Source organism: Brachypodium distachyon, chromosome 5 (assembly GCF_000005505.3).
Source record: "Brachypodium distachyon strain Bd21 chromosome 5, Brachypodium_distachyon_v3.0, whole genome shotgun sequence".
Lineage (NCBI taxonomy): Eukaryota > Viridiplantae > Streptophyta > Magnoliopsida > Poales > Poaceae > Brachypodium > Brachypodium distachyon.
Window position 1 is genome coordinate 13,600,189 of NC_016135.3, and position 25,296 is coordinate 13,625,484.

The 25,296-nt window shown below is 47.3% G+C and overlaps 4 protein-coding genes across 4 annotated transcripts; 2 read left to right on the top strand and 2 right to left on the bottom strand.

Annotated features, from left to right (window-relative positions):
* The first annotated feature begins 2,022 nt into the window (after nt 1-2,022).
* Nucleotides 2,023-4,212, top strand: LOC100828851. The gene is made up of 3 exons (XM_003579708.4): nt 2,023-2,835; nt 2,932-3,117; nt 3,710-4,212. The coding sequence occupies exons 1-3, from the start codon at nt 2,311-2,313 to the stop codon at nt 4,001-4,003; spliced, it is 1,005 nt and encodes a 334-aa protein (XP_003579756.1). The 5' UTR covers nt 2,023-2,310; the 3' UTR covers nt 4,004-4,212.
* A 5,784-nt stretch (nt 4,213-9,996) lies between these two features.
* Nucleotides 9,997-12,902, top strand: LOC100829150 (subtilisin-like protease SBT1.7). Its single transcript, XM_003579709.4, has one exon. The coding sequence runs from the start codon at nt 10,176-10,178 to the stop codon at nt 12,501-12,503; it is 2,328 nt and encodes a 775-aa protein (XP_003579757.1). The 5' UTR covers nt 9,997-10,175; the 3' UTR covers nt 12,504-12,902.
* Nucleotides 12,903-14,040: 1,138 nt separating this feature from the next.
* LOC100829447 lies at nt 14,041-18,429 on the bottom strand. Its single transcript, XM_024456372.1, has 4 exons — nt 18,116-18,429; nt 17,818-17,974; nt 14,962-15,291; nt 14,041-14,433 (listed from the first exon to the last, which is right to left on the bottom strand). The coding sequence occupies exons 1-3, from the start codon at nt 18,224-18,226 to the stop codon at nt 15,119-15,121; spliced, it is 441 nt and encodes a 146-aa protein (XP_024312140.1). The 5' UTR covers nt 18,227-18,429; the 3' UTR covers nt 14,041-14,433; nt 14,962-15,118.
* Nucleotides 18,430-22,949: 4,520 nt separating this feature from the next.
* On the bottom strand, nt 22,950-24,521 carry LOC100829756 (thioredoxin M3, chloroplastic). Its single transcript, XM_003579711.4, has 2 exons — nt 24,212-24,521; nt 22,950-23,605 (listed from the first exon to the last, which is right to left on the bottom strand). Exons 1-2 carry the CDS (start codon nt 24,444-24,446, stop codon nt 23,283-23,285), a joined length of 558 nt encoding a protein of 185 aa, XP_003579759.1. The 5' UTR covers nt 24,447-24,521; the 3' UTR covers nt 22,950-23,282.
* Nucleotides 24,522-25,296: the final 775 nt, after the last annotated feature.

A 25,296-nucleotide genomic window follows, 5' to 3' on the forward strand; every position in this document is an offset into this window, starting at 1 on the left:
CGGCTTACGGTGCATTCCATGCTTTAACTAATCCAAGACCAAGAACAGTTGAGCTCCTCACGGTCACTGCATTTGAACCTCCCTTTGGTTTCTTTTTTAGCGATTAAGCTCCTGAAACGCAACAAGGATTAGGTGGGACGAGCAAAAGCAGCAAAAGGGGACAGAACGGGGTTCCAAAACAGGAGCGGGGGTTCCAAATCCAGGGAGCTTTCTCATTCCTCACGTCTCTCTCGCGGGCTTAAACAAATCCCTGGTAAGCAGCGCGCATGCACATGAGCTGGCGGCGTTTGGCGTTGCCCCTTTATCTGCTTACACAGCTCCACGTCTCTCCCGGTCCCGTACAGACTGACAGGGCCCTTCCTCAGCAGGCGGGTTTGGTCGCTAGTCGCTACGGACACTTTCCCCGCTTCGGTGCTTGGCGCCATTTTGGCTGATTCCTCTAGCATTTCCGCGTGTTGCTGCTACGATCGAATCGGAAATGTTAGCACAGAAATGGTTTAAAGCATCGACCATTTGTGTCGAGTGAGATAACTCTCTCTCTCTTTTTTTATGCGGGTGGAGTGAGATTACTCGACAGGAGTCTATAAACAGTGAAAGTGAAGTCCGATGATTTATGTCCGCATCAATGATAGCTAGACAGCTAGTTAAAGATCGAATAGCCCGATGGTAAGTAATAACAGTCTAGGACTTGGTTTTACACGATGTGAACTTTCTTGGATCTTTCGTCGTCGTGTGTTCCTAATATCGATCCCATCCATGTGAACAATATGCAAAGGAAACATGTTGGAGCAATGCCATAATCCCCGTGAACGTATCCCAGACCATATGACGAGAGAGTAGTCACGTGGCGGTGGCGCCTTCTTTCGTAGGTGGGTGACGACGCGCGCGCGAGAGAGAACAGAACAAGGATATTACGTTTGATGATCAGAGGGAGAGATAAACAAGGTTAACGTTCTATTAACCTACTCCTGCTGTCCTACCACTGATGTAAAAACCCAAAACTGTGCTTCCTTACGCCTCTTTGACCCGCACGATTTAAAAAACACATGAATAAGAAAAGCATGAGAACCGAATGTCATGCCGTGTTGAATGCTACAAATAACCCAAAAAAAAATGTAATCTCCTATATCTAACTAAGTAGAAGAACGCCGCTACTTGATTTCTCTCAACATGCAATATTACCACATCATCATATCATTAATTTGTTCACTCTTATTTAGTAAAAAATTCATATTTTTTGTACATACATGCTACATTTCATCAAGCTACCCTCCACTAAATGAAAAATCTATCATACAATTTCATTATATGTTTTCAATTTTGGATACTCTTCCGTTGCTACTCAATTTCACTCACGTATGTTAACTAAAATTTTTCGCAACAACGTGTGGGGCATCATCTAGTAATGATGTTTGACTACACCACATGAAAAATACATGAACTCAATAGGATCCAATCGGAGATCAACATAACTCCAAAGGAAATACTTCGCTTGTTTATTGCAAACCTAATAGATTTTTCGATGAAATTCTCACTCCATTGAATTTCCTATGAAAAACTATAAACCAAATGAGCTCTAAGGCCTTTTTTGGTCTCGAGTTTTTCCAAGAAAAAGAATCAAAAGATTGAGAATTGCAAAAGAAAATTCGATATAGATGCATTTGGTTTGTAGGAAACAAGCAAAGGAAATTGAGCATGAACTCCAACCTTTTTTCTGTTTAGGAACGAGGCAGGACGCTTCCTTACCTAGGAATGCAATCCTATCACCATCCATACTCTTCAATTTTTCATATCTTTCACTTGTTCAGACCGAATGAGTCCTAAAGGCCTCTTTGGTTTATAAGTGAAATTTGTCCAAATATGAATGTATGTATATAAAAAAATCTATATATATGCGATATTTCGTCAATTATATGGAACGGAGGAAGTATTATTTTTTATTTTATTTTCTTGACATATACCCCACTGGATAGTTCGACGCCGTCGTAGTTGCCGGTGGTACAACTTGCGCGGATCCGCGTTCCCCAGACCATCCCCGGAGCCGGAAGTCACCGCTCCGCACTCCTCCCAAGTCCCAACTACCCGAGCCGGGACGCGAGCCGATCCTCCGCGCACGCCACACCCCTACACGACGAGAGCAAAAACAGACGTGGGCGCGCACTACGCCCTCTACACACATCCACGCGACCACGCGCTACAAGAGACAGCCACGCCACGCACACGAACGCCGCGAGCGACCAAAGGAGAAGACGACCAAGAATTAGCCCGAGGTTCAGGTGGAGGCCGGAGCCGCACGCACGACCGGAAGCAATGCACCACGCGAAGACGGACTCGGAGGTGACCTCGAGCATGGCGCCGTCGTCGCCGCCTGCGCGGGCGGCCTACTACGTGCAGTCGCCGAGCCACGACGACGGGGAGCACAAGACCACGGCCGCCTCCTCCTTCCACTCCTCCCCGGCCGCCTCCCCGCCGCGCTCCCTCGGGAACCACTCCAGGGAGTCCTCCTCCTCGCGCTTCTCCGGCAAGGTCCTCCCTTCCTCCGCCGCCACCGGCTCCTCCCGCCGCACTGGCCCCGGCGGACGCGGCGGCGAGGCGGGTGCGGGAGCGGGGGGACGGCGCAGCAGCCCCTGGATGAAGGAGGCGGCCATCGAGGAGGAAGGGCTCCTCATGGAGGACGACTCCGAGGACGCCGCCCACGGCGGCGGATTCGCGGCGCTCCCGAAGAAGGTCCGCTACGGGCTCGGCTTCGTCGGCGCCTTCTTCGCGCTCTTCTTCTTCTTCGCCCTCATCCTCTGGGGCGCCAGCCGCAACCAGAAGCCCGTCGTCTCCCTCAACGTCAGAAATCCACTTCTCTTCCTCTTGGATTCATCTTCAGTTTGCTTCTCTATGCATGCTCGGCCTCAACTGATTCCTCAATTGCTGCTGCTGCAGAGCGTGACGTTCCACAACTTCGTGATCCAGGCTGGGACGGACGCGTCGCTGGTGCCCACGGAGCTGTCCACCATCAACGCCACCGTCAAGCTCACCTTCCGCAACACGGGGACCTTCTTCGGCGTGCACGTCACCGCGCAGCCCGTCACGCTATACTACTCCCAGCTCCTCATGGCCTCCGGCAACGTAAGCACCCCCGCATCCTCCTCATGCCGATTTGTTTCTTTGTGTGCCCGTTTGTACGATTGGCCGGTGGATCCAACGGAATGGTAAAATCTCACTAGATTTTTTTTACAACAAGACTCTTTTTACTGGGTCTGAATCACAATGCTAAATCCTAAACATGGCTGGGAAGATTTCTCGTTAGAAACTAGTAAGATGCAAACTTGAATTAGATATTAATTAGCATGGCAAACTGGAATGCTAGATATAGCAGCATCATATTGCAGTGGCAAATAATTACACCCTGCTCTGGTTTCTGGATATGAACATTGGAGTACAGCTGCACACATTGACCGAAACAACCATGCTTCAGCTGTGATAACGTCTGCCGATCGCAACACGAAAGCAGAGGCCACTCCATTCCACACCGCTGACAAAGCTTGAACATCACACCTTCATCACGGGTCGCCGTCATCCTATTCACATTCGTCATTTCTTTCCCTTTTTTTCCCGGGGTCAAAGAATAAATAAATCAAATTCACACTCACCCAATGTGCAAAACCATACGTAATCATCATCCATTCATTAATGCCTGATCCTCACAACTGCCACACAGATGAAGTACTTTTACCAGCCGAGGAAGAGCCAGCGCAACGTGGCGGTGACGGTGGTGGGGAGCAAGGTGCCGCTCTACGGCGGCGGCGCCGGGCTGAGCAGCACCCCGGGGCCCAAGGGCGCACCGCCGCCGCCGGTGCCGCTGCAGCTGACGTTGAGGATCAGGGCGCGGGCGCTGGTGCTGGGGAAGCTTGTGAAGCCCAAGTTCTACAGCGACTTCCAGTGCAGCCTCCGCCTGGATGTGGCCAAGCTCGGCAAGCCCGTCTCCCTCAAGAAATCCTGCACGCACGTCTAATTAAGCTGCCATTTTTGTTCTTCTGTTCCTTCTTTTCTTTTTGCCCTCATGTTGTCGTTGCATATGTGTTGATGTAATGTGATAGTACCTTGGATATATGATTTGGACGGTGGAGGAGGAATTGCCGTAGTGGATGTGTTTGTACAGATCAGTTTTGTTGCAGACATTTGGGATGGAATCACGGAATGGATGGTTTGCTAGATGAATAATTTATGCGTTTCTTGCTGCGTTTTCTCCGGACGGTGCGGCGTGGGTTCTGTGACGCGTTGAGTTGCCAATGCGGAAGGCGTTGCTTATGTTTCTGGTGCAGTACGGATTAGCTGCACGTTGCTGTCCCATCAGTGTATAGCCGCTCCGATCAACTGCGATATGATTGCTTCCTTCCTTCCCAGAAGAAAGTACCCATCCAAGAATTAGTTCTTCCTACCTTACAGATGCATTGCTTACATTTGCTCCACGAGCTCTGCAGCCTCTGATGGTTACATTACTCACTCATTAGTAGTAGTAGTCCTTCTCACAGTGAAATCTGCTCCTATGAATCACCGAAACGAACCTCTTATTATTGTGCAGAGCCGTTTCCCTGTTGCAGATCAATAGCTCGACTGGTATTGAAGGATTTGGGGTCAGTACTCAGTAAAGGTGTCGAGGGATCTCACTTGACTTCACATCACATGGAAGCTGTCAGGAAGGGAATGGCCGAATTCAGTTTCCGCTCATGGCATTTATGAGAGCGTGTACGGCACAGGGAACACTGTGCCAGATGCATCGATCGGCTGTACGTTTAGTTTTGTAGTGCTTGTACACACAAGTACCGGTAATCACTGGCAGTACGGATTAGCTTAATTTTGCAGCTGAAGCGTGCGGTGCTGCTGACTTAGAATCTGTAGTTCATTGTGGATAATAGTTTAGCTCTTATTTCTAACAGAGGCCGGCACCGAAGTGTCCATACTCCGGAGTTCCACGACCAGGATCAGCTATGTATTCACCAGATTGCTTGGCACTTATTTTAAAGTGCGATCTCATCAGCTCAAAGTCAAAGCCAGGGGCATACGGTATTTGCTAAATACTCCTACAATTTTCTAGTGCCAAACTGCCAGTATACAATATCTGAAGGGTCGAGAACGAGAGCTTGAACGCGTCAAGCCCATTTCAGTCTCTGTGTGTTCCGATCATAAAATAGATCAATCTTTCTGATGATGACCGATTAGATTGTGAAATAGGAACTATTTTTGCTTGGTCTTTGACCTCGACGCGAAAAATATTCAAGTATCACTGTACCAGACCAGTTTTTGTGAATCGCCAGACGAATGAGTTTTTCTAGCTCTATAGACGTTCCAGCCCATGGAACCCTGATCAGGAAGGTCCATAAGATTCCTAGCTATGGCCCATGTCTAACCTGGACGAATTTAAAAAAACACACCCCGAAACGAGCCCAAGCAGCTTTGGCACAGGTCTCTCAGGGACCAGTTCAAAACAAGGAAGAGAAAAGAACGAACCCTTTGTTTTGGCCCATGTTGGTACAGTAAAGACTTGGGCCAAAAAGCGATGTAGGGAATTTAAATGCGACAGCTGGATGGGCCAGACCTGGACCAAATACATTCGGAATACATATAGGCCGACATGCTCTACTAAAACCAATCGAACTTCCTGCGCCGGACGATAACAGTGAAACGATGGAGGGGATAGATTGATGCAGAACTAAATTGTTGGTGACCAAATTTTGTACCAATGGTGAACTTTTTTCGAAAAGGAGGGAAAACCTCTGAGCTCTGCATAGATTGATGCAAAAAGCTTAAATTTGTTAAAGTTGTATTACAAGTAAACAACCAATCGCAACAAGTTTGAAAAAGATTACACTTTACCAAACCTATTGCTAACACGCCACCCAAACTGGTTGAAATATTTGCGACAGTATCCACACGTTCCACTTAGACTTCAAAGAATTCCTGGCATCCGGCCGGTGCAGTAGGGCAGGACCAGGAGCGGATCCAGTATGATGCCCGATTACTAGTCGTAAAAAAATACAATATGATATCATCAAATAAACTTCATCGTTCGGTCGATGAATGGCTCGGTGCCTTAGATCAACGACTGTATGAAACTGAAAAAAAAAACACGGCGCAAGATGAAAAACATAGATGAGAAGACCTACAAGAGAGATTGAGAGAATCAGGGTTGCCGAAGAACTAGCAAGGTTTTTGCACAGCTAGAGTTCCTTACAACAAAGAGCTTAATTTCTTTTGCAACTATAGGACGGGGCGAGAAGAGAAGAGGATATGTGCCTTTGTTTTAGAGCAAAATGCTGGTTTTACTGATTCGATCAATGCAAACAGTCAATCCTTACTACGCCGAAATATGTTGCAAGGCCCCTCCCAATGATACGTCTCGCCGGAGCAATCACATTGAGTAACAAAAAAAGAAAAAAGATATGACTACAAACAGCAATGAGACTGCAACACAGGAGCTGCTTGCGCGGGTGTGCGGCCTCTTGGGTGAGAATGCGAAGCTTGATGAAATTACTCGTGCGGCATACATGGATATGTTCAAGAGCCCGTTGTCTCCGCGCTCCATCGCAGCAATTGAAAGCCTCGTTAAGAATGTGGAGATGGTGAAGAAGAAGAAACCAAAGAAAGGTTGCGCCAAGGAGAAGGCGACCACAATTGTTTGATGGATCTTTCTCAGTTTTCTAGGTCATCAGTGTTGCCGGCATCTATTATGTTGTGGTGGTTGATGTTGTCAGTGTGGTTTCAGTGGTTCTCTGTTAGTCGCCGTTTTCGCTTAGGCAATGTTGGTTGTGTGTCGACGGATCGCTCTGCTGACGTGCGGGATAAGAAGGCAATGTTGGTTGTGTGTCAATGGATCGCTTTGCTGACGTGTGGGAGAAGAAGGCTCGCCTCTTCAAGATGGTGCACGACACTTGTTACGCAATGTTTTGTTGTTTCTTATTTTGGGAGTAGTCAACATGTGGGGCAGTGAACTTTGCGTTTATCCTTAAAAACGAGTTGTCTGTAACAAATTGCTTTCTTCTTAATGAAGAGGCAGAGCTCCCGCTGGTTTCTAATAGAAAAAAATTAATGCAAGCAGTACAATATTAAGCAAATTTGAACGATAACCAACAACAGCAATTATCCCTAGTAAAATTTAAAATTACACAAAACCATCAAAGTAAATATCTCTGGTTCCACCGTCTACAACTTGATATTCCTACAAATCTCTAGTGATGAAACCGCAAGCAACAAAACATATGCAAGCTAGACTAACCGGCATGCTCATTACTTCTCTGTTTTCAAAGAGCCTTTGCAAACAACAGTCTAACAGTGGAGCAGTTAGTTAACCTGGGCCCAAACAAGGAGAGACAGCAGTACCCCGGGCAGGGGCCTATCGCCTCGCCTCCTTTTTCCCCTTCCTCTTTTCTTCTCAAGTTCTTTTTATTGCTCCAAGAATTGTCCGGGGCTCTAGATAACCTTAGTTGGAAGCTGATTCATTACGCATCAAACAGTGTTCTTTCTTTCAAGGACGTAGGCATCAAGCTTTGATTGATAATGAGGTCCTTAGGAAACCTTTAATAAGCCTGTAACTCATCGATAACGTCTTTGAAACAAAGCGATCGCTAGCCCCGATCGCCGCCTCCTTTTCCCATCCTTCCCCTTAATTTGCATCCCCCAAATAGTAAAAAGCCGCGCACTGCCTGATGCACCAACCGCCTATGATTACTTGGCCCCATCAAGGACTCATCGCCATCCCCCTTTGCATCATGCGGCCTCTCTGTTTTGTTGATAATTAAGCACTTTTGCTAGGACAAGACTGCATTCCAACTTCCAAGCCTCGGCAACGTAGTACTGCTGCATTCTACCAGCAATCTTCTCTCGTGCATCCAGTAGCATTTATGAAGTTAGTTGGATAGATGGATGATTCTAACAGAGACCTCTTCAAATATTAAATTGTAACACTCCTCTAATTGTAATTGTGCAATGACTTTGCAGCAAGACGTTCCTTGGTGCAACTGAATTGCGAGATTGTCAGCTGGACTGAATGCAACATGAGGAAGTATGGTGATGGAGTACTCCAAGTTTCCCAGATCAATTACTACCAAGCCTACTACAGTACAGTACGTATTCGATTTGAAGCCCACAGCAAGCAGGGTCTACCACGTCGATAGCTTCTCTCACGGTCGGTGGCTTGGTGCAGAGCAGAACTGGGTTGGACCCTGAGAAGGAACTCCGATCACTTTCAGGCATGATTTAATCCGGTCGCCGTCGCCGGCAATTAGAATCCGGCACGCGAAGATCCAGAGTTTAATGGGCAGGCAATTTAAACCGTGCAGCAGCCTTTCAGACTTCCATACCCCGGCTCGGTCGGCCGGAGATTCTTCCCCTTTCTCGGCGGCTTCAGTCCCTTTCACGGATTCAGTCAGACAACCGATCCTTGTGCGCCAGTCGCGAGCGAAGTGCGGCGGCGAGGATGAGGAGGTGTACGACGCGCCGTTCGAGGGTTGACGGCACCACGGACGGCGGCCCGGATGGAAGAGGAGCCGTGGATTTTGAAAAGACCGAAGCAGCTTCCTGGCTAGCTAGACCAGGCTGAGTGCGGCACCAACGAAGATAACATATCTTGAGACTTTGAGAGCACATCCACGCGTGGATGCCTCCCTCTCTCCATGCCATGAATTGACATGAGAGCACGCACGGTGCTAAACGAATTGCCGACTTGATTGACGAAGCCATCAACGGACGAGACGGTTATTATTTCCAGGGTGCTTCTCTAGCGCACACCGCGCGCTGATTCAAATTTTTACATCCTGAGTGGATAGTCTGATCAAACTATAGCACTAACTTTGATTTCATCTGAAAGTCTGTCTCATAACCAACCATGCATGTCTCGTGCAAGGTTTTGGTCATAGGATCTTTTTTTCGCCCGATGACCGTGTTTCCTGGTCGAAATGGGTGTTCAATTTTGAATTTAAGACACGAATGAACATATATATGGATACAAATTACTCCTTCTGTTCAACAAAGGATGTCTCAAGTTTGTCAAAATTTAGATGTATTTAGACATAACTTAGTGTATAGATGCATTCAAATTTAGTCAAATTTGAAACATCCTCTATTGGACGGAGGAAGTAGGAGATATCATTGCGTCTTCTGCAGTATGATTGTGCTTACGGTATTACAAACGTGCAGTACATAATCATCCTTTTTAAAAATGAATTCAGAATTCGATATACCTGTCTGGTAAATGGCCAGGATTTTTCGGCTACCGCAAACGGGATCCGGTAGAAAACTTGGTCTTGTGGAACCATACATGTGTTGCTGTTGTGTTCCGCTTTCGTGTTACACTTTGGTCCCTTCAATCATTTTGATATTCCAAATGGATCTAGTAGAAACTAACTATACAATACTTATTCCAATTTTGGCATAATGTCCTTAGCTATCGATCATGCCTAAGGTCTTCTTCGATTCAACCCAAATACCACCAATCCAGAGGGATTAGCAAGGATTGAGAGGGATTTTAGTTCCTTTTCCCCTAAATCCTTCTCAATCCCCTCCAATCCAAGAGAATTGATCATGAACCGAACATGGCCTAAAGAGTATGCACACGTGTTTCGCTTCTGTGTAACAACCTTTTCCCATTAAGAGTAACGACTTCTTAATGGACATACAGAAACAGCAAACCCGCTGGACATACAGAAACTAAGCAGAACGCGCGCTATCGTGGGAGGAAAGCAAAGCCAGGCCGGCGAAATGGTCGCACACCGGACACGGGTACACGATTATGCGTTCGTGCCAAGCTACTCCTGGGCCTTTAACTCAAAGGCCGCCGCAAATGATTGCAACATACGACGAGGAGGAACCGAACATGGCACCCATCTGCTCGGGGGTCCCGGCTGTCTGAAACCGCCTTTTTTGTCTGAATGATCTTGAGAAGATTCTTTGGCTAGTATTTCCAGCTCAACGTCTCCCATGGAATAATCCCCAATATGTATATAATGCATCCGGCAGGCTGCCACCACCACCACGGCGCCCATTGCGAGTGCTGTCCACTCGTAGCATCCACTCACCCACGCTCTCACTCCCCCTCTCGATCAGCCAGTGTACTACATAAGAGGAGGATGCTCTGAGCTGAGCCGAAGCGTGTTTCAGAATCATCTGTACGAACTGATCTGCCTGGCACGATGAATCATCGGGCTTCACATATGCTGAGTGTAAGCTTCTTCTTCCTCTTGGTGGCGTACACGTGCGCCGCCGGAGGCGACAGGCGGCCGTACATCGTGCAGATGGACGTGTCGGCGATGCCGGCGCCGTTCACGACGCACGAGGGCTGGTACACGTCGGTGCTGTCGTCGCTAGGCAATAAGGAGGCGGCGCCGGAGCACCTGTACACGTACGCGCACGCCATGAACGGCTTCAGCGCGGTGCTCACGCCGCGGCAGCTCTCGGCGATCCAGAGGATGTCGGCGCACGTGGCCGCGTTCCCGGAGACGTACGCGCGGCTCCACACCACGCGCACGCCAGAGTTCCTCGGGCTCATCAACGGCGCAGGAGGATCCGCCCCCGCGGGTGGCGTCTGGCCCGCGTCGAACTACGGCGACGACGTGATCGTGGGGATCGTGGACACGGGCGTGTGGCCCGAGAGCGAGAGCTTCAGAGAAACCGGCATCACGAAGCCCGTGCCAGCCAGATGGAAAGGCGCGTGCGAGCCGGGCAAGGCATTCAAGGCCTCCATGTGCAACCGCAAGCTCATCGGCGCCCGGTCCTTCAGCAAGGGGCTCAAGCAGCGCGGGCTCGGCATCGCGTCGGACGACTACGACTCCCCCCGGGACTACTACGGCCACGGCTCGCACACGTCGTCCACGGCTGCCGGGGCCAGCGTGAGCGGCGCGAGCTATTTCGGGTACGCCAACGGCACGGCGACCGGGATCGCGCCCATGGCCAGGGTGGCCATGTACAAGGCCGTGTTCTCGGGGGATACCCTGGAGTCCGCGTCCAGCGACGTGCTTGCCGCCATGGACCGGGCCATCGCCGACGGCGTCGACGTCTTGTCGCTCTCGCTGGGCTTTCCCGAGACATCCTACGACACCAACGTGATCGCCATCGGGGCCTTCGCCGCCATGCAGAAGGGGATATTCGTGACGTGCTCGGCGGGCAACGAAGGCTCCGATGGGTACACCGTCATGAACGGCGCACCGTGGATCACGACCGTCGGCGCGTCCACCATCGACAGGGAATTCACCGCGACCGTGACCCTGGGAAGCGGCGGCCGCGGCGGGAAAAGCATCCGTGGCAAGTCGGTGTACCCGCAGGCCGCGGCGATCACGGGCGCGATTCTCTACTACGGCGGCCACGGCAACAGGAGCAAGCAGCGGTGCGAGTTCTCCAGCCTGAGCCGCAGGGAGGTGGGCGGGAAGTACGTCTTCTGCGCCGCGGGAGACAGCATCCGGCAGCAGATGGACGAGGTGCAGAGCAACGGCGGCCGCGGGCTCATCGTGGCCACCAACATGAAGGAGGTCCTGCAGCCGACCGAATACCTCATGCCGCTCGTGCTCGTCACGCTTTCGGACGGCGCCGCGATCCAGAAGTACGCGGCGGCCACGAAGGCGCCCAAGGTGAGCGTCCGGTTCGTGTCGACGCAGCTGGGCGTGAAGCCGGCGCCGGCCGTGGCGTACTTCTCGGCCCGCGGGCCGAGCCAGCAGAGCCCGGGGGTGCTGAAGCCGGACATCGTGGCGCCCGGCGTGGACATCCTCGCGGCCTGGGTGCCCAACAAGGAGGTCATGGAGATCGGCAGGCAGAGGCTGTTCGCTAAGTACATGCTCGTGTCCGGCACGTCCATGTCGTCGCCGCACATAGCCGGCGTCGTCGCCCTGCTGCGGTCCGCGCACCCGGACTGGAGCCCGGCGGCCATCCGGTCGGCCATGATGACGACGGCCTACGTCAAGGACAACACCGGCGGCACCATCGCCAGCTTGCCCAAGGGATCGCCGGGGACGCCGCTCGACTACGGCAGCGGCCACGTCAGCCCCAACCAGGCCACGGACCCTGGCCTCGTGTACGACACCACGGCAGACGACTACGTCAGCTTCCTTTGCGGCCTCCGGTACAGCAGCCAGCAGATAGCGGCCGTCACGGGCCGGCGGAAAGTCAGCTGCGCCGCCGCCGGTGCAAGCCTGGACCTGAACTACCCTTCGTTCATGGTCATCCTTAACAACACCAATTCGGCCACCCGGACGTTCAAGAGGGTCCTGACCAATGTCGCCAGCTCGCCCGCCAAGTACAGCGTGTCGGTGACGGCGCCGGCTGGGATGAAGGTGACGGTGACGCCACCGACGCTGTCGTTTGGGGCCAAAGGCAGCAAGGAGGGGTTCAGTGTCACCGTGCAGGTCAGCCAGGTGAAGAGAGCGCAAGATGACTACAACTACATTGGAAATCATGGGTTCTTGAGCTGGAACGAGGTTGATGGCAAGCATTCGGTCAGGAGTCCGATCGTCACAGCATTTGCCCAATGATGATAAGGAAATTAAGTTACCATAGCAGGACTGAAAAATGAAGTCATGACAATAGGAAAACAATAACACTATATATAATCCTGACCGAAAAAGGAAATAATACATAGATCGAAAAAGAAGACAGAAAACACATCAGGATATTGTCATATTGATGTTGCCAACTGCATTTATAGCCTCTCTATAAATTATTATTTCTTAACATATGCCATTCTGTTTATAAGAACTAATATATTTCAAGAGTTTGATTTGCTTCAAAATGTGTCAAAGTCAAAATGTAATAGGGGTGTAATTTATGTGGGAGACTCAAATGTCTGATCCGTTCTCTATCAGAAAATTACGATGTATACCAATGTACCAGCATTGATAGAAAGGTTATTGGCGCATAAGAAAAATAATGAACCTGATTGTCTGCCTTTCTAGATACTGTTGATAATTTACATGCGGATACAAATTGAACTTTAGAAAAGAGTGCAGTAGATGATTTTTACAGTACAGATGATCCAAGTAATTTCAACGTAAAGCCTCAGTAATACTGGAGAAAACACACATACAGAGTCAGCTAGTACTCTCGAGTGATAGCCCCATCAATACTGGGATTTTGAAAAATTATGAAAGACAGGGATATCAGCAGGTGATCAGCAGCAGAATTTCGATCTCCATCATGTGGAATGTGATATGGTTCAGCTGCAGCTACGTCTAGCTGAAAATTCCAGTGATCACCAGGGAGATGAGAGAATATTAGTGCGCTACCTCCTCCTCAACAGGTTGCTCTGCATATTTACAATTCTGAAAAAACTGGACAAATATATGTAGGACTAGACAACAGTAGCTGCAACTGTGATACTGTAGTCCATGGGAAATGGAGTAACATCAGCAAAGGAATTCAGATGAACATTATTAACACTCGTAATGGTGCACACGTATTGCACAGGCGAAACTGCTTCACACAAGACGGTTTACGTCAGATATATACGACGCTTCTTTCCTTTGTTATTCTGCCCTGGAGCTTTTGCTGCCCCGTGCCCAAGGCCCAGCCCAAGTTTGCCACATATTGAGTTGCAATGCCAACTAATGCACAAATTTCCGTTCTAGATATTGTTTGAAAATATCTAGGAATTATGGTTAGAACAAATAATGCACAGTTCTTGCACAGGTGAACTAATGCACAGAACTACGAGTATCATTAGACCATATTCCACTGTAAGACAACTTCATAGCTCCAAGTTGAATTTTACTGGAGCAAACAGTCTGACTAAATATTGTTGAAGGAAATAGCCTCAATAATATTGGAGAAACACACATTCCCAGCCAGCAAAATACTCTCTAGTGATAGAGCCCCCATCAATATTGGGATTTGAAAAATTATGAAGGACGGGATATCACTAGGTGATCAGCAGAAATTTCGATCTCTATCGTGTGGCATATGAGATGGTTCAGCTGCAGCTATGTCTAGCTGAAACTTCCAGTGATCACCATGGAGATCAGAGCATATTAGTGCGCTACCTCCTCCTCAACAGGTTACTCTGCATATTTAAAATTCTGAAAAAACTGGTTAAATATATGTAGGACTAGCCAACAGTAGCACTGTTGGAGCAGCTGCAACTGTGATACTGCACTCCATGGGAAATGGGGTAACACTAACAACAGCACAGGAATTCAGTTTTTCAACTGCAAACTGAATTACCCAACATAATCCAACTGAATTCCCCGCATCATTTCCCCATACCACAACATTAACACTAGGGTCACATTACCACCGCAAACTCAGTTCTCCATATTACTACATATGCATTACCACTGCAAACTCTGTTCTCCATATTACTACATGTATATGATGTATATACTAGCATTACAGTATCACTTCTTCAGACCACATCAACACCCAGCCCAGTGTTGCAATCCTGCTGTGGCCTTGCACCAGCCTGCTCTCCTGTCATAACAAAAGAGCACTGGTTAAGGTTTCGAACAAGGCGACAAGTTTTTCAAAGGCTGGTATAGACCTCCTAGCATGGAGATTAAAGCAAGAGGCATCGACCTCCAGTGCGATAGGTTATAACGACTAAAGTATGGACATCTGCTATACAAGATTAACCTTTCTATTTCTATACAACAGAGATCGAATAGAGCAGAAAACTATTCGGTTCCATTAGTATTAGCACCGTGATGGATTATGTCGTGAGCCAATCGCATCATCCAACCAACCTATCTCGAACAATATATGCCTCATATTTTGTTGGCTAGTGGCTACACGCAATGACGAAAATACCATCCAAATTTTTATAGACACTCAATGTCATACAAGTTTAGCATTCACTGTTTGATCTATGTGATACTTTTGTGTAACCAAGCATCTTCCAAATGATCAAAAGTATAAGGATGATAACAATAGGTATGAAATTACTGACTACTAATACCAACTTAAGGATAATAAAGGAAGATCAGATATCAAAAGCATTACCAGTTATACTTCACTTCACATCCTATCTACTCGGCCGATTCGTCTTGCAAAGCGTCTCCTCCTGTAGTTGCCTAGTTGGGACATGCACCTCATGTTGCCGATTGCCAAGATGTTCTTCATAGTCCGAATCACTCTCAGACTCACTGGTCCATCCATATCAAGGACGCCTTGTGCGACCAATAACTGCAGGTAGAGGATGTGGCAGCATATCTCTGAGAGCAGGCGCATCGATGATCATAGGGACCACTTCCTCTTTTTCATCAACTGTTAACACAGCCTCAGATGGTACGTCAGTGTGCACCCTCAGAATGGCATTGCTGCTTCTTGTTGCTGCATTACACATGAAGCCCATGTAAGAATTACACAAAATGCATATGCTTTGTTGACTGAACGGAATAAGAAACTGCAACAAAATACTAATAACTCAGGGTCTTGGTTTAGAGCTAAATATCACACAACTAAAAACAATTTGCGCATGCTGCAATTTTATTTTATTACAGAAGTATTGATAGCCAACATAATGCAATGCTAAAAACTCACAATGCCAAATCATGAGTCAATTATATCAGCTAAAGGCAACACAGAAGACATCAGTCAATTCAATTCTTCTGCACCTAAGCAGCAACAAGTGAATCTCCCCCAAAACAAAGAAATTAGGAGAGAATGGCTGCATAAATCAAGTAACCACTCTACACTTCAAAAGCTACTTAATTTTCCATATACCATCTTATTCTAGCACATGGAAATGTTCTTGGTATATCAAGGACACTAAAATAGCATCAATGGCTAAAAAGTTGTTGCTTTCTACTTACTTCGAACTGTGGAAATACATAATCATTTGTTAAGTTTGATAGTAGTTTGGGTCAAGGATATAGGATGCTAATAGCATTGAAGATGATATTTATAAGGAAATGCTCAAATGCTATTTCCCATATTGTTTGGTGAAGGATATATAGTAAACGGGTTCATCGTTGTGGCATTCCACGTGAGTATAATATCAATAGAAAATGAAGACTAAATTCATGCTAGAAAAAACCACGGATAACATTATGATGGACCAACCATCCTAGACTTGAGGTTGTCACTTAGATAAAGCATGCCCATGATGATGGACCAACCATGCATTATGATGGACCAAATATCCTAGAATTGATCCCATCGTTGAGATTCATGCAAAAATCACACAAGTACAAAGGATGAGAAATTTTTAATAGGATTGATATGATTGTTGACTAGGAAATAACTATTTCTAAGCTGATTGAGAAATATACACTCCTTAATTAATTATACTAGCAAAAGACCCGTGCGTTGCTACGGAACATGGGAAAATTTATCAAAACGTCAAATTAAATGTTGACTTGTTACATGAGCACATATGTATATAAATTATGATATGTTTATTTTTCGTAAGATATACTCTGGTCTTTTTCTTTTTTGCACATGTCTTATTTCTATATCCCGTGTAAAGAGAAAGTGACACATGGTCAAGTCTTTTGCTCTCTACCTCCAAGTTATCACTGTTCTCACATACTACCTCCGTTCCATAATTCTTGTCAAAATCTTACAAGTATCTAGACACCTTTTAGTAATAGATACATCCATTTTTTGGCAAATTTGAGACAAGAATTATGGAACGGAGGGAGTACATCACACTTGAAAAGTCATGTGTGAGCGTTTTTCAACTTTTTTGTTGAATTCATGAAGTGATTCTCAATATAATCATGAATAATGAAGAACATGTAGGAATGATAACGTTTATCACTTCCATCTGTCCAAGCCGCACGACCTCCTGTGTGGTGATTTAAACAGCAATCATCGGTATATCGATTAAGACAGCAAGCAGCAGCAGCCATCCCATAAAGGAAGCGGCAGTATAAAATTTTGCTTAATGGATCATTGCCATGCTCTCCTATTACTTCTACTCCGTACTTTATTTCTCAAATCCCTTCTCCCAATTTCTCTCGCTCTCCCTTTGACTATCCTCTCCATCCACCCTAAGTGCAAACTCCTCCTCTCCCCATCCCGATTCATCCCGCCACCAAACATCGTGCCGTCATGCAAGGCCGCCCGCTTGTGCGCACCGCCTTCGCCCGTAGATTCCCGCCGTCCGTTCGCTCCCGTGCGCTGCCTGCTCCCACTTGCTGCCTGGTACGCCTGTGCGCCGCCCGCCTGCGCCCTCTCGCCGCCTTGTCCGCCCGTTCACCGCGCCCGCGCGAGCGCCCACACATTGCGTCCGGCCAGTGGTCGCCGCGCGCCACTACCCGTCGGGAGGGCCACGTGCACTTATGGCTCGCGCCGACGCGGTCCCTGCTGCCTTGCGCGAGGCCACCGCCATCCAAGCCTCAGGCTCATCCCATCGCCGTCCAAGTCCCGCGGGGAGCCACCGGCGCGCACGAGCCGGTGGAGGCGGCGGTTGGGGCGCGCGACGTAGCCACGGGTCCGTAGCCTCCTTCCGCACATGGACGCCGCCGACGCACACGAGCTAGTGGAGGCAACCAAGAGCGGCGGCAGAGCTGGCGAGATCCGGATTGGGCAGGGGGTGGGGGTGAGATTCGTAGGAGAGGAGGAGGAGAGAGGAGGGCTCTGTTTTTTTTTAACAATTGAAAAAACCTCGAAAATATTAGCATTGTTATACTACTATAATAGTTGAAAAAATCAAGTGTCATTGAGCAGGATCTTTTGATCTTTGATTCTTTGGACGCCAGTTGGTATAGTAGCATTATTGTCAGTTAAGAAACAAGACAGTATCGCACATATTAGTCTGCAGGGAAGCAACTGGTAAATTGGTAGCAATGGCATACACTGTCAAACACACGGGAGATAGAAAGAAGATGGGGGAATAGAGAGTTAGTTCACTTGAGCTCCCCCCCTCCTCCTCGACATCCTCCACCGGCTGCTGCTTCTGCTCCTGCAGCTGCAGCTTCTCCTCCTCCTCCTCCTGCTTGAAGAGCTCTTGCTGCACCACCTCGTAGCAGTCTCCCTCCAGGAGCGGCCACCCATCGTTCCCATACACCTAATCGGACCAGCCAAAATTATGATCGTGAGATCACTGATCCATCACTAGAATCAGCACCAGCTCTCAAATCGGTCGATAAAGCTGCAGGAAAGGAAAAGGCGCCATCTTTGCAGCATTTTAGGGTTTGGGAGAGGGAACCTTGAGGAGGCTGTTGACGACGCTGCGGACTTGGGTCTCCTTGTAGCCCATCGGGGTGAAGTGGTCGATCGCAGCGTCCATCCGCCCAACCCTCGATCGCCGCCTCGACATTGTGGAACCTCGCTTGCAGGGGAGATGGAAGCTGGGCGTTGCGCGTGAAGGAGAGAGGGAGAGTGAGCTGAGGACTGACTGAGGAGAGTGAATCCTTGATGGGCTGATTGGCTTGCTGTGGTTGGGTTGGGTGAGGGTCGTGAGGGCCGGCCAAGTGTGCTCTGGTCGGGGTCTCCAGCCCCAACGAGCCAATCGAGCCGAAGGAGCTGGTCCCTTGAGAGAGATCGAGCGCTTTGTTAGCCATGCAGCTCATGATGTTGAAATTTAGAACTTGATAATGTGTGCTAGCTTGGTCACGAAGATTTTCGTACTGTAAAACAAAATTTCATGTTTCTTCTTAGTGTCTTCTTCTAATAAAAATGATCCACCCTTAGGGATGGGTTAGAGAGAAAAAAAAAGTGTACATGTATTGTAAAGTGTTACATACTTCATATTACTCTTTCCGTTCCAAAATACAAGGCATATAAAAAAAATTCACTGCCAAATTTGATCAAATTTATGGAAAAACCAACAATACTAAAAATCATAAATCAAGATCACTATAACTATAATGAAATATATTTTCCTAAGTATTCATTTGAATAGTAAATGTTAATACTTTTGGTTATAAGCTTTGTCAAAGTCTAAAAAATTTAACCGTCAACGAAGTTATAAGTACTATATTTTAGAAAGGAGGGAGTACAACACGTGCGGCATATTTACACGGAAATAGTTTCTTAAAATGTATCAAACCATCGTCTCGCGTCTGGTAGCGATGGTTGACCAATAGACTGTCACAGACACAACCGCTCCATTTCTGAACTGATGCAGTTGTTGCTGGTTGCCATGCTTGGACGCTACAAAAGAGAGAGCTTCTTTTCCCTCCTCCATGAAGTTTATAAGTAGTGTATCCCCGATGTCCACAACTGCTATGAATTTTTTAGCATGTTTCCCAATCGAAGGTATGAAACCATCCACATCACGGCAACATTTGTTCATGAAGGAGTAGTAACCTTTGGAGATGACAGTCTTACCAAACATCCGCACATGAAAGCCCCCTAGTGGAACCTCTCGACGAAATCCAGCTCTATAGTTGCCTCAACGCCCTCCCTAACAACACATGACTTGAATGTGACCCTACCTTTGGTATCATCAACATGGTTCATACTCCATGGGTCAAACAGCCCAAGGGCTTTCAGAGACCCATCGACAATTGTCAAATCTTCCTCATCATCCTTTCCTTTGATCCTTATATCGATTTCTATCGAACAACCCGTTCCAGATATTCCTCGATCAGGGTTCCTCAGACGTAAATAGCCACCGTTCTGAAATGCAGCAAAGCAGAACCAATTAATTAAGGTTAATATTGTCATCCTCAGTCCACCTTATACAAAATCACATGAGAATGATGAATGCTGAGAAAGAGTACGTATGGGATATATTACCACATCAATAGCTTGCGCCTTTTCTCTAGTACGGTGAAAATAATAGTTCCGGGACGAATCCAAAGAATCCCTTATACATCAACACGTGAGCACGTAGTATTATCACCCATAACCTTCATCAAGGCTTGCATATAAAACTGGACTGAAATACCAAAGATTTGGATCATGGGAATATGGGTTGCGGAACATGAAAGCATATGTCGCCGAGTTCACAGGAAGTATACCGCATAGGCCCCAATAGAACTGGGAAAGACAACAACATGAAATTAGCCTTTATGTCATCTGTCAGTCCAAGATTAATTAAAAAACGACGGATAGTCGGATACTAACTGAAAATTTTAATTATGCAACTTACATTCTGTGAGGTCGCGTATGCGATCTTTTGGGCACCACAAAAGCTGATCCGGGTCCCGAACATCCCTGGATAATGTGAGGCTGTTGCTCGGATAGATTCTCCTCCCTCCATATTCGGGGCTCGAGATTTGGGATTCGGGATGACACCCTCGCCACTCGCCAGGTCGCCCCGTAACCTATTTATATATGAACAGGATCTCTGATCCTGGCTCCGAGTCCTAGTCGATTTCTTCTGGCGGAAGGACTCTCAATGCTGTTTCTGTCGGGCTGTTCGTCGCCGCGCCCCCCGAAACTCCTCCGGCTTCCCATGTGCGACATGCTCCGTCGAAATGCCGCTCTCGCTGGCTCGCTTCTTGTGGCATTATGAATGGTGGAGATGAACTGAGGCGGGGGACACCAGGTGGAGGAAGAACGGAGGCACCACCGCCGTTGGCAGATGAGAGTGCTGCGATCCGATCTGATTGGCGCCAATAGAGATTTTGACTTTGCGCGCCTGCAAGCACATCAAGGCTCTGTTCGCTGGTGAATCTTCCCGCTGTTTAATTCGTGCAGACATGAAAGAGTACAGGAGCACACCCGCAAAAAGAAGAAGCAAGTGTACAGGAGCAAGAACTGATTCCTCTACGGTGAGTCCATGGGCGGCGCCGTGACGCTCCTACTGTACAGTAACGACCACCGAGGTATGGTGCAATAGCATCAGATCGATGCACAGCTTCCTAGCTAGCCTGAAATCTGTTCACCTGAAATCGTATTCAAATGCAGGTAAGTATGACGAATGGATGGGAAAAAACATCTCCAATGTGGTTTTCCAAATAGGCTGACAAGTGGTTCCGAGCTGTCATAATTTGTGGGAAAATGGAAAAAAAACACTAGATGAGTTAATTCGTGTTACAAGTTTGCTTTAATCGGGTAACTCTATAGAAAAATGAAAGTAGAGGATCAAAAAGTTGAATTCACTGTCTTTTTTTACCCACATACAGCGGGCGAACTCCATTCAAAACATGAACGGAGCACAAAGTTCAAATATCCTCTAACTAAGTTCGGCAGCTAACTGAAGCGGAAACAAAGTGCTGAAAGAAGTAGCTGGCACTGAAAGAAGTAGCTGGCACATGGCCCTACAATTATTACAGACATGAACTAGAACGCCAAGTTTCATCTTCCCCCCAAATCCGAACTGACTGGACCTTCCATCTCCCACCGCGATCTTTCTTAACTCCCTTGACCTACATCTGAATACTGTGACCTTGTGTTGCCAAATGCCCATCAGTGTTGTTGTGGGAGGTGGAATCATGCAAGCGGAGAGCGCCATCCTGCATCATCTCTTGATCAAGTCCTTTGTGAAGACCTGCCCAACATTTAAAGAAAGCACATGTATAGCATATCGACTCTGCAGTAGGGATGTAAGCAGGATGCCTCTTAATTATGTCCCACTTCTAGTTCACAAGAGATTTGTTAGTTTAAAATTTTGGCTCAAAATTTGAGCTAAAATTTAAAAATTGGCCTATAAGTGGGACACTGGTGGGTCCCACTTGACATCCTACTCTGTAGGCAATTTGATCAGCTTTTGCTCAAACAAAGCCCTATTCCTGGTCTTCCACAGCACAGAATATATGGCCGGCAAACCACAATTTGGAAGTTAGCAGAGACATCTAGATACTCACAAAACCACCGAAAGAAGTGTAAAAGGCAACTTGGTCTAACAGGGGCCCCAATCACTGAGCTCACTATGGACCAAACATATCCTGCTGAAGGACATTGGAAAAACAAATGGAGAATAGTTTCCTCAGCTAGACAGAAACGGCATTTAAAATCACCAATCCAACTAAGCTTCTTCATATTATCTTTCGTGGCAATGGCATCATGCCAAATTAGCCACAAGAAAATTTTAATTTTCAGAGGCAGTTTGGCTTTCCACGGTTGCTTAAAGGCTCTATCTGGGCATTATTATCGTGCCTTTGATTTGGAAGAAAGAGGCAACAGATAATTGATCGCACAATAACAGCCACAGAGAGCCGTCCTACATTTAATTAATTTTTGTCATCTCATGCAACATAAATGGAGTAAAAATATAGATCGAATTTTGATCAGTATATTTTATGAGTTTCCTTCTGAAAAAATTGGGTAAATATATGTAAGACTAGCCAACAGTAGCACTGTTGGAGCAGGCTGCAACTGTGCTACTGTAGTCCATGGAAAATGGGGCAACATCTGCAAAGATGGAAATTATCAACATCAAGCCAAGGAATCCAAAATGGTTTACCCATGCTCCACTCAAACCACTCGGCTTACACTCCAGCAGCCACTTTGCCCTAGTCCTCAGTATGGCAGACTAAAAATCCCTGGCACCATGCTACGGTACTCACCGACATTCCTACACTGATCTAAGATTTTATTCCTTGCAATCTTTTACCTTCGATTCAAGACTTCTTTATCAGCCAAACAAGACCCGCAGGTTACATCCTAGGAAAGCTAAAGGGGGATAAAAGAAATATTGATGACATTCAAAGTTTTTCGCCTGTTGAGTCTAGCTAGCAGACATTGCAGATAAAGACAATAAAGAATATACTACCTCCGGCCGGAATTACTTGTCGCAGATTTAGTATTTGTACTAAATCTGCGACAAGTAATTTCGGCCGGAGGGAGTAATAAAAACTTGATAGATACCTGGGAGAATTAGCTCAGCAATAGCAGCCTAGCAGAGAATAGCACTTGCACTCACATAGCAGCAGGAACATGACTTTGTAGAAGGATAACTTCAATAGGTTAGCTGTAATCTCTTCCAAAAAATATATGTTAGCTGCTTCTGTATATAAGTAATCACAATAATGAGAATCATGGAAACTAAATAATGGAAGATTCATATTAGCTTCAAAAATAGCATTTAAAAATGCAATGGATGAGGGTACCAAAGAGGAGAAAATCTACACGGGTAAGAGCCACCAAAGTAAAATATAAGGGAAGTCCTAATTTGACTTCATTTTAACGATATATTCCAAGGACCTTAAATATGCAACCCTGTTTCACATCAATAACAACAATTATCATCCATTACAGCCTTAGGAGTAAAAAGAAAGGCTCAACATTTCTTTTCAGAATTACATCAATATTTACATTACAGTTGCGAAGCAGGATAACCCCTATGTCCAAGCAGAAGCTCATGTTATAACTCCCACTTTACCTTCAGTACTCTTTCACTACTGGCAGTCTGGCAGTGATAAATCAAGTATATGGGAATATTATCAGGACCAAACAATGAAAATAAATTATGACCGAAATGATCACTGTTGCGAGAAAGATTTCTCAATGGCCCTCACATAAACAGCTTTTGGAAGAGTTCCAGTAATACTATGTATTTTCTCTCCATCCTTGAATAGTAAAACAGTCGGAACCCTCTCAATATTGTAAGATGTTGCAGTTTGTGGGTAATCATCAGCGTCAATCTTATAGCATTTTATCCTTCCAGCATATTCTTCCGCAATCTCGTCAACAATTCGATGGACCATTTTACAAGGTCCGCACCATGAGGCCCAAAACTCCACAAGCACAGGTACATCACTGCAGATAACATATTGGTTCCAGGAACATGCAGTGATTGCTTCAGCTGTAAAAACGGACAGAACACTGCTGTTAGATATCTTCTCCACATGTGCAGATTAAATTCACAGAGGAGTGAGAGAAAATTAAGCTAATTTAACAGAGTTAGGAAAACCGAACATTTAACAGAAGTGTGTAGGCCAGGTAGTTACTACTCTTTAGTCTTCACTGAGATGAATCACAAGTATGAACTAAGCTAATAGGTTAATCTACCAAATTCTAAAACGAAAGGTTCTGCTAATAGTGCTCCAAGTCCAACTGCAGGTTCCGAGGCAAAGTTCGATTTTGCAGCGATAAAGGATCTGCTGATGGGTTCAACTTAATTTGTAACATATTCAAGTGGTTCGAACATGAATTCATATGATCAACTCCTCTGGCCCATTCCATTCCTTTTTTTTTTTGCGAGGTGGCCCATTCCATTCCGTTCACTAACTATGTTACAGTCAAGCTTCAAGAGTGCTACCTAAACCAACGAGAAATCATACAGTGCTAATTTAACAGAGTAGAAACGAAGACATGGCGTCCAGAAAAAAAAACGGAAATGGGGCTAGCGGTCAACGAGCGCAAGAACAAAAAGCTTAACAGGGGATCACCCCAGTGAAGCGGACCTTACCGCCGGTAGAGTAGGCGCAGCTCACCCTCGCCGCCTTCGGGCGAGGCGTCGTTCGCCGGATCCGGGACGCGGCGTCCGGACGGTGGGCCCACCGGCGGCACGGCCACCTGCGGGTGGATATTGAGCAGCCGACCCTCCGGCGGCTGGTCGCGGCGGCGGCGGAGGGAGCAAGCTGCGCCGTGGCGCAGAAGAGATTGCGCGGAGGCGCGGAGCAGGCAGCGGCGGCGGCGGCCATGGTTGGGTTTGGGAAGCTGTGAGCAGTCGTGGCGGAGAATGTGGTAGGTGGAAATTTACGAGTCGCCCGCACAACGGCACGAGGTCCTCCGAGCTCATGACGGCGACGCTGGCTGAAACGGCCGAAACACGCTAGGTGCAACCGCAGCCCTCCGATCTCAAATGGACGCGTGAAGATGGAGGCGCGACGCCCTCCCGCCGCCCCCACAGAAAAGATACGGGCCCACGGCCTGACGGCCCCGCTATCTTATTGGCGGGGATAAGATCAGTCAGTTCATAATGGGAGTAACATAGGTGATAACATAAGTGTCAACTAAGCAAATTTAATGATGTGGCATGCTATTAATGAGGAGAAAGAGGTTTGTAGTAACTAAATATGTTACCATAACATCACACAAATCAAGGTAAAATGAGTCTATAATCTAATAAATGACACCACATATAAGTCACTACTATTATGAAGGTAGTAACTTAAACTTAGACTCACTGGCGGAGCTTAGTTTGGTCCAAACTGGGCCATGGCCCGCCCAGGATTTTTGAAAAAAAAAACCATTACCACCGGTAGTCATAGGGCCAGCCCAGCAGAGGAAACCAACCCTCTTCGTCCGATGCATGCCTGCCTCCTACTTCTTGGTCGCCACTCGCCCGTCCCAGGCAGGGGCGCCCCGTGCGCTGAGCTGCTGCCTCTGCCTCGTGACGACGACAGGAACAGCGTGACGAACTGAAGCCAGCCAGAGCCGCCCCACACGCCGCCGCTGCTCACCCCCCTGCCCTGCGCTGCGCCCGTTCGCTGCCTCGCCGCGGCCCGCACCCGCTGCTCCTCCTTTTCCCCAACTTCTCTATCCAGGCAG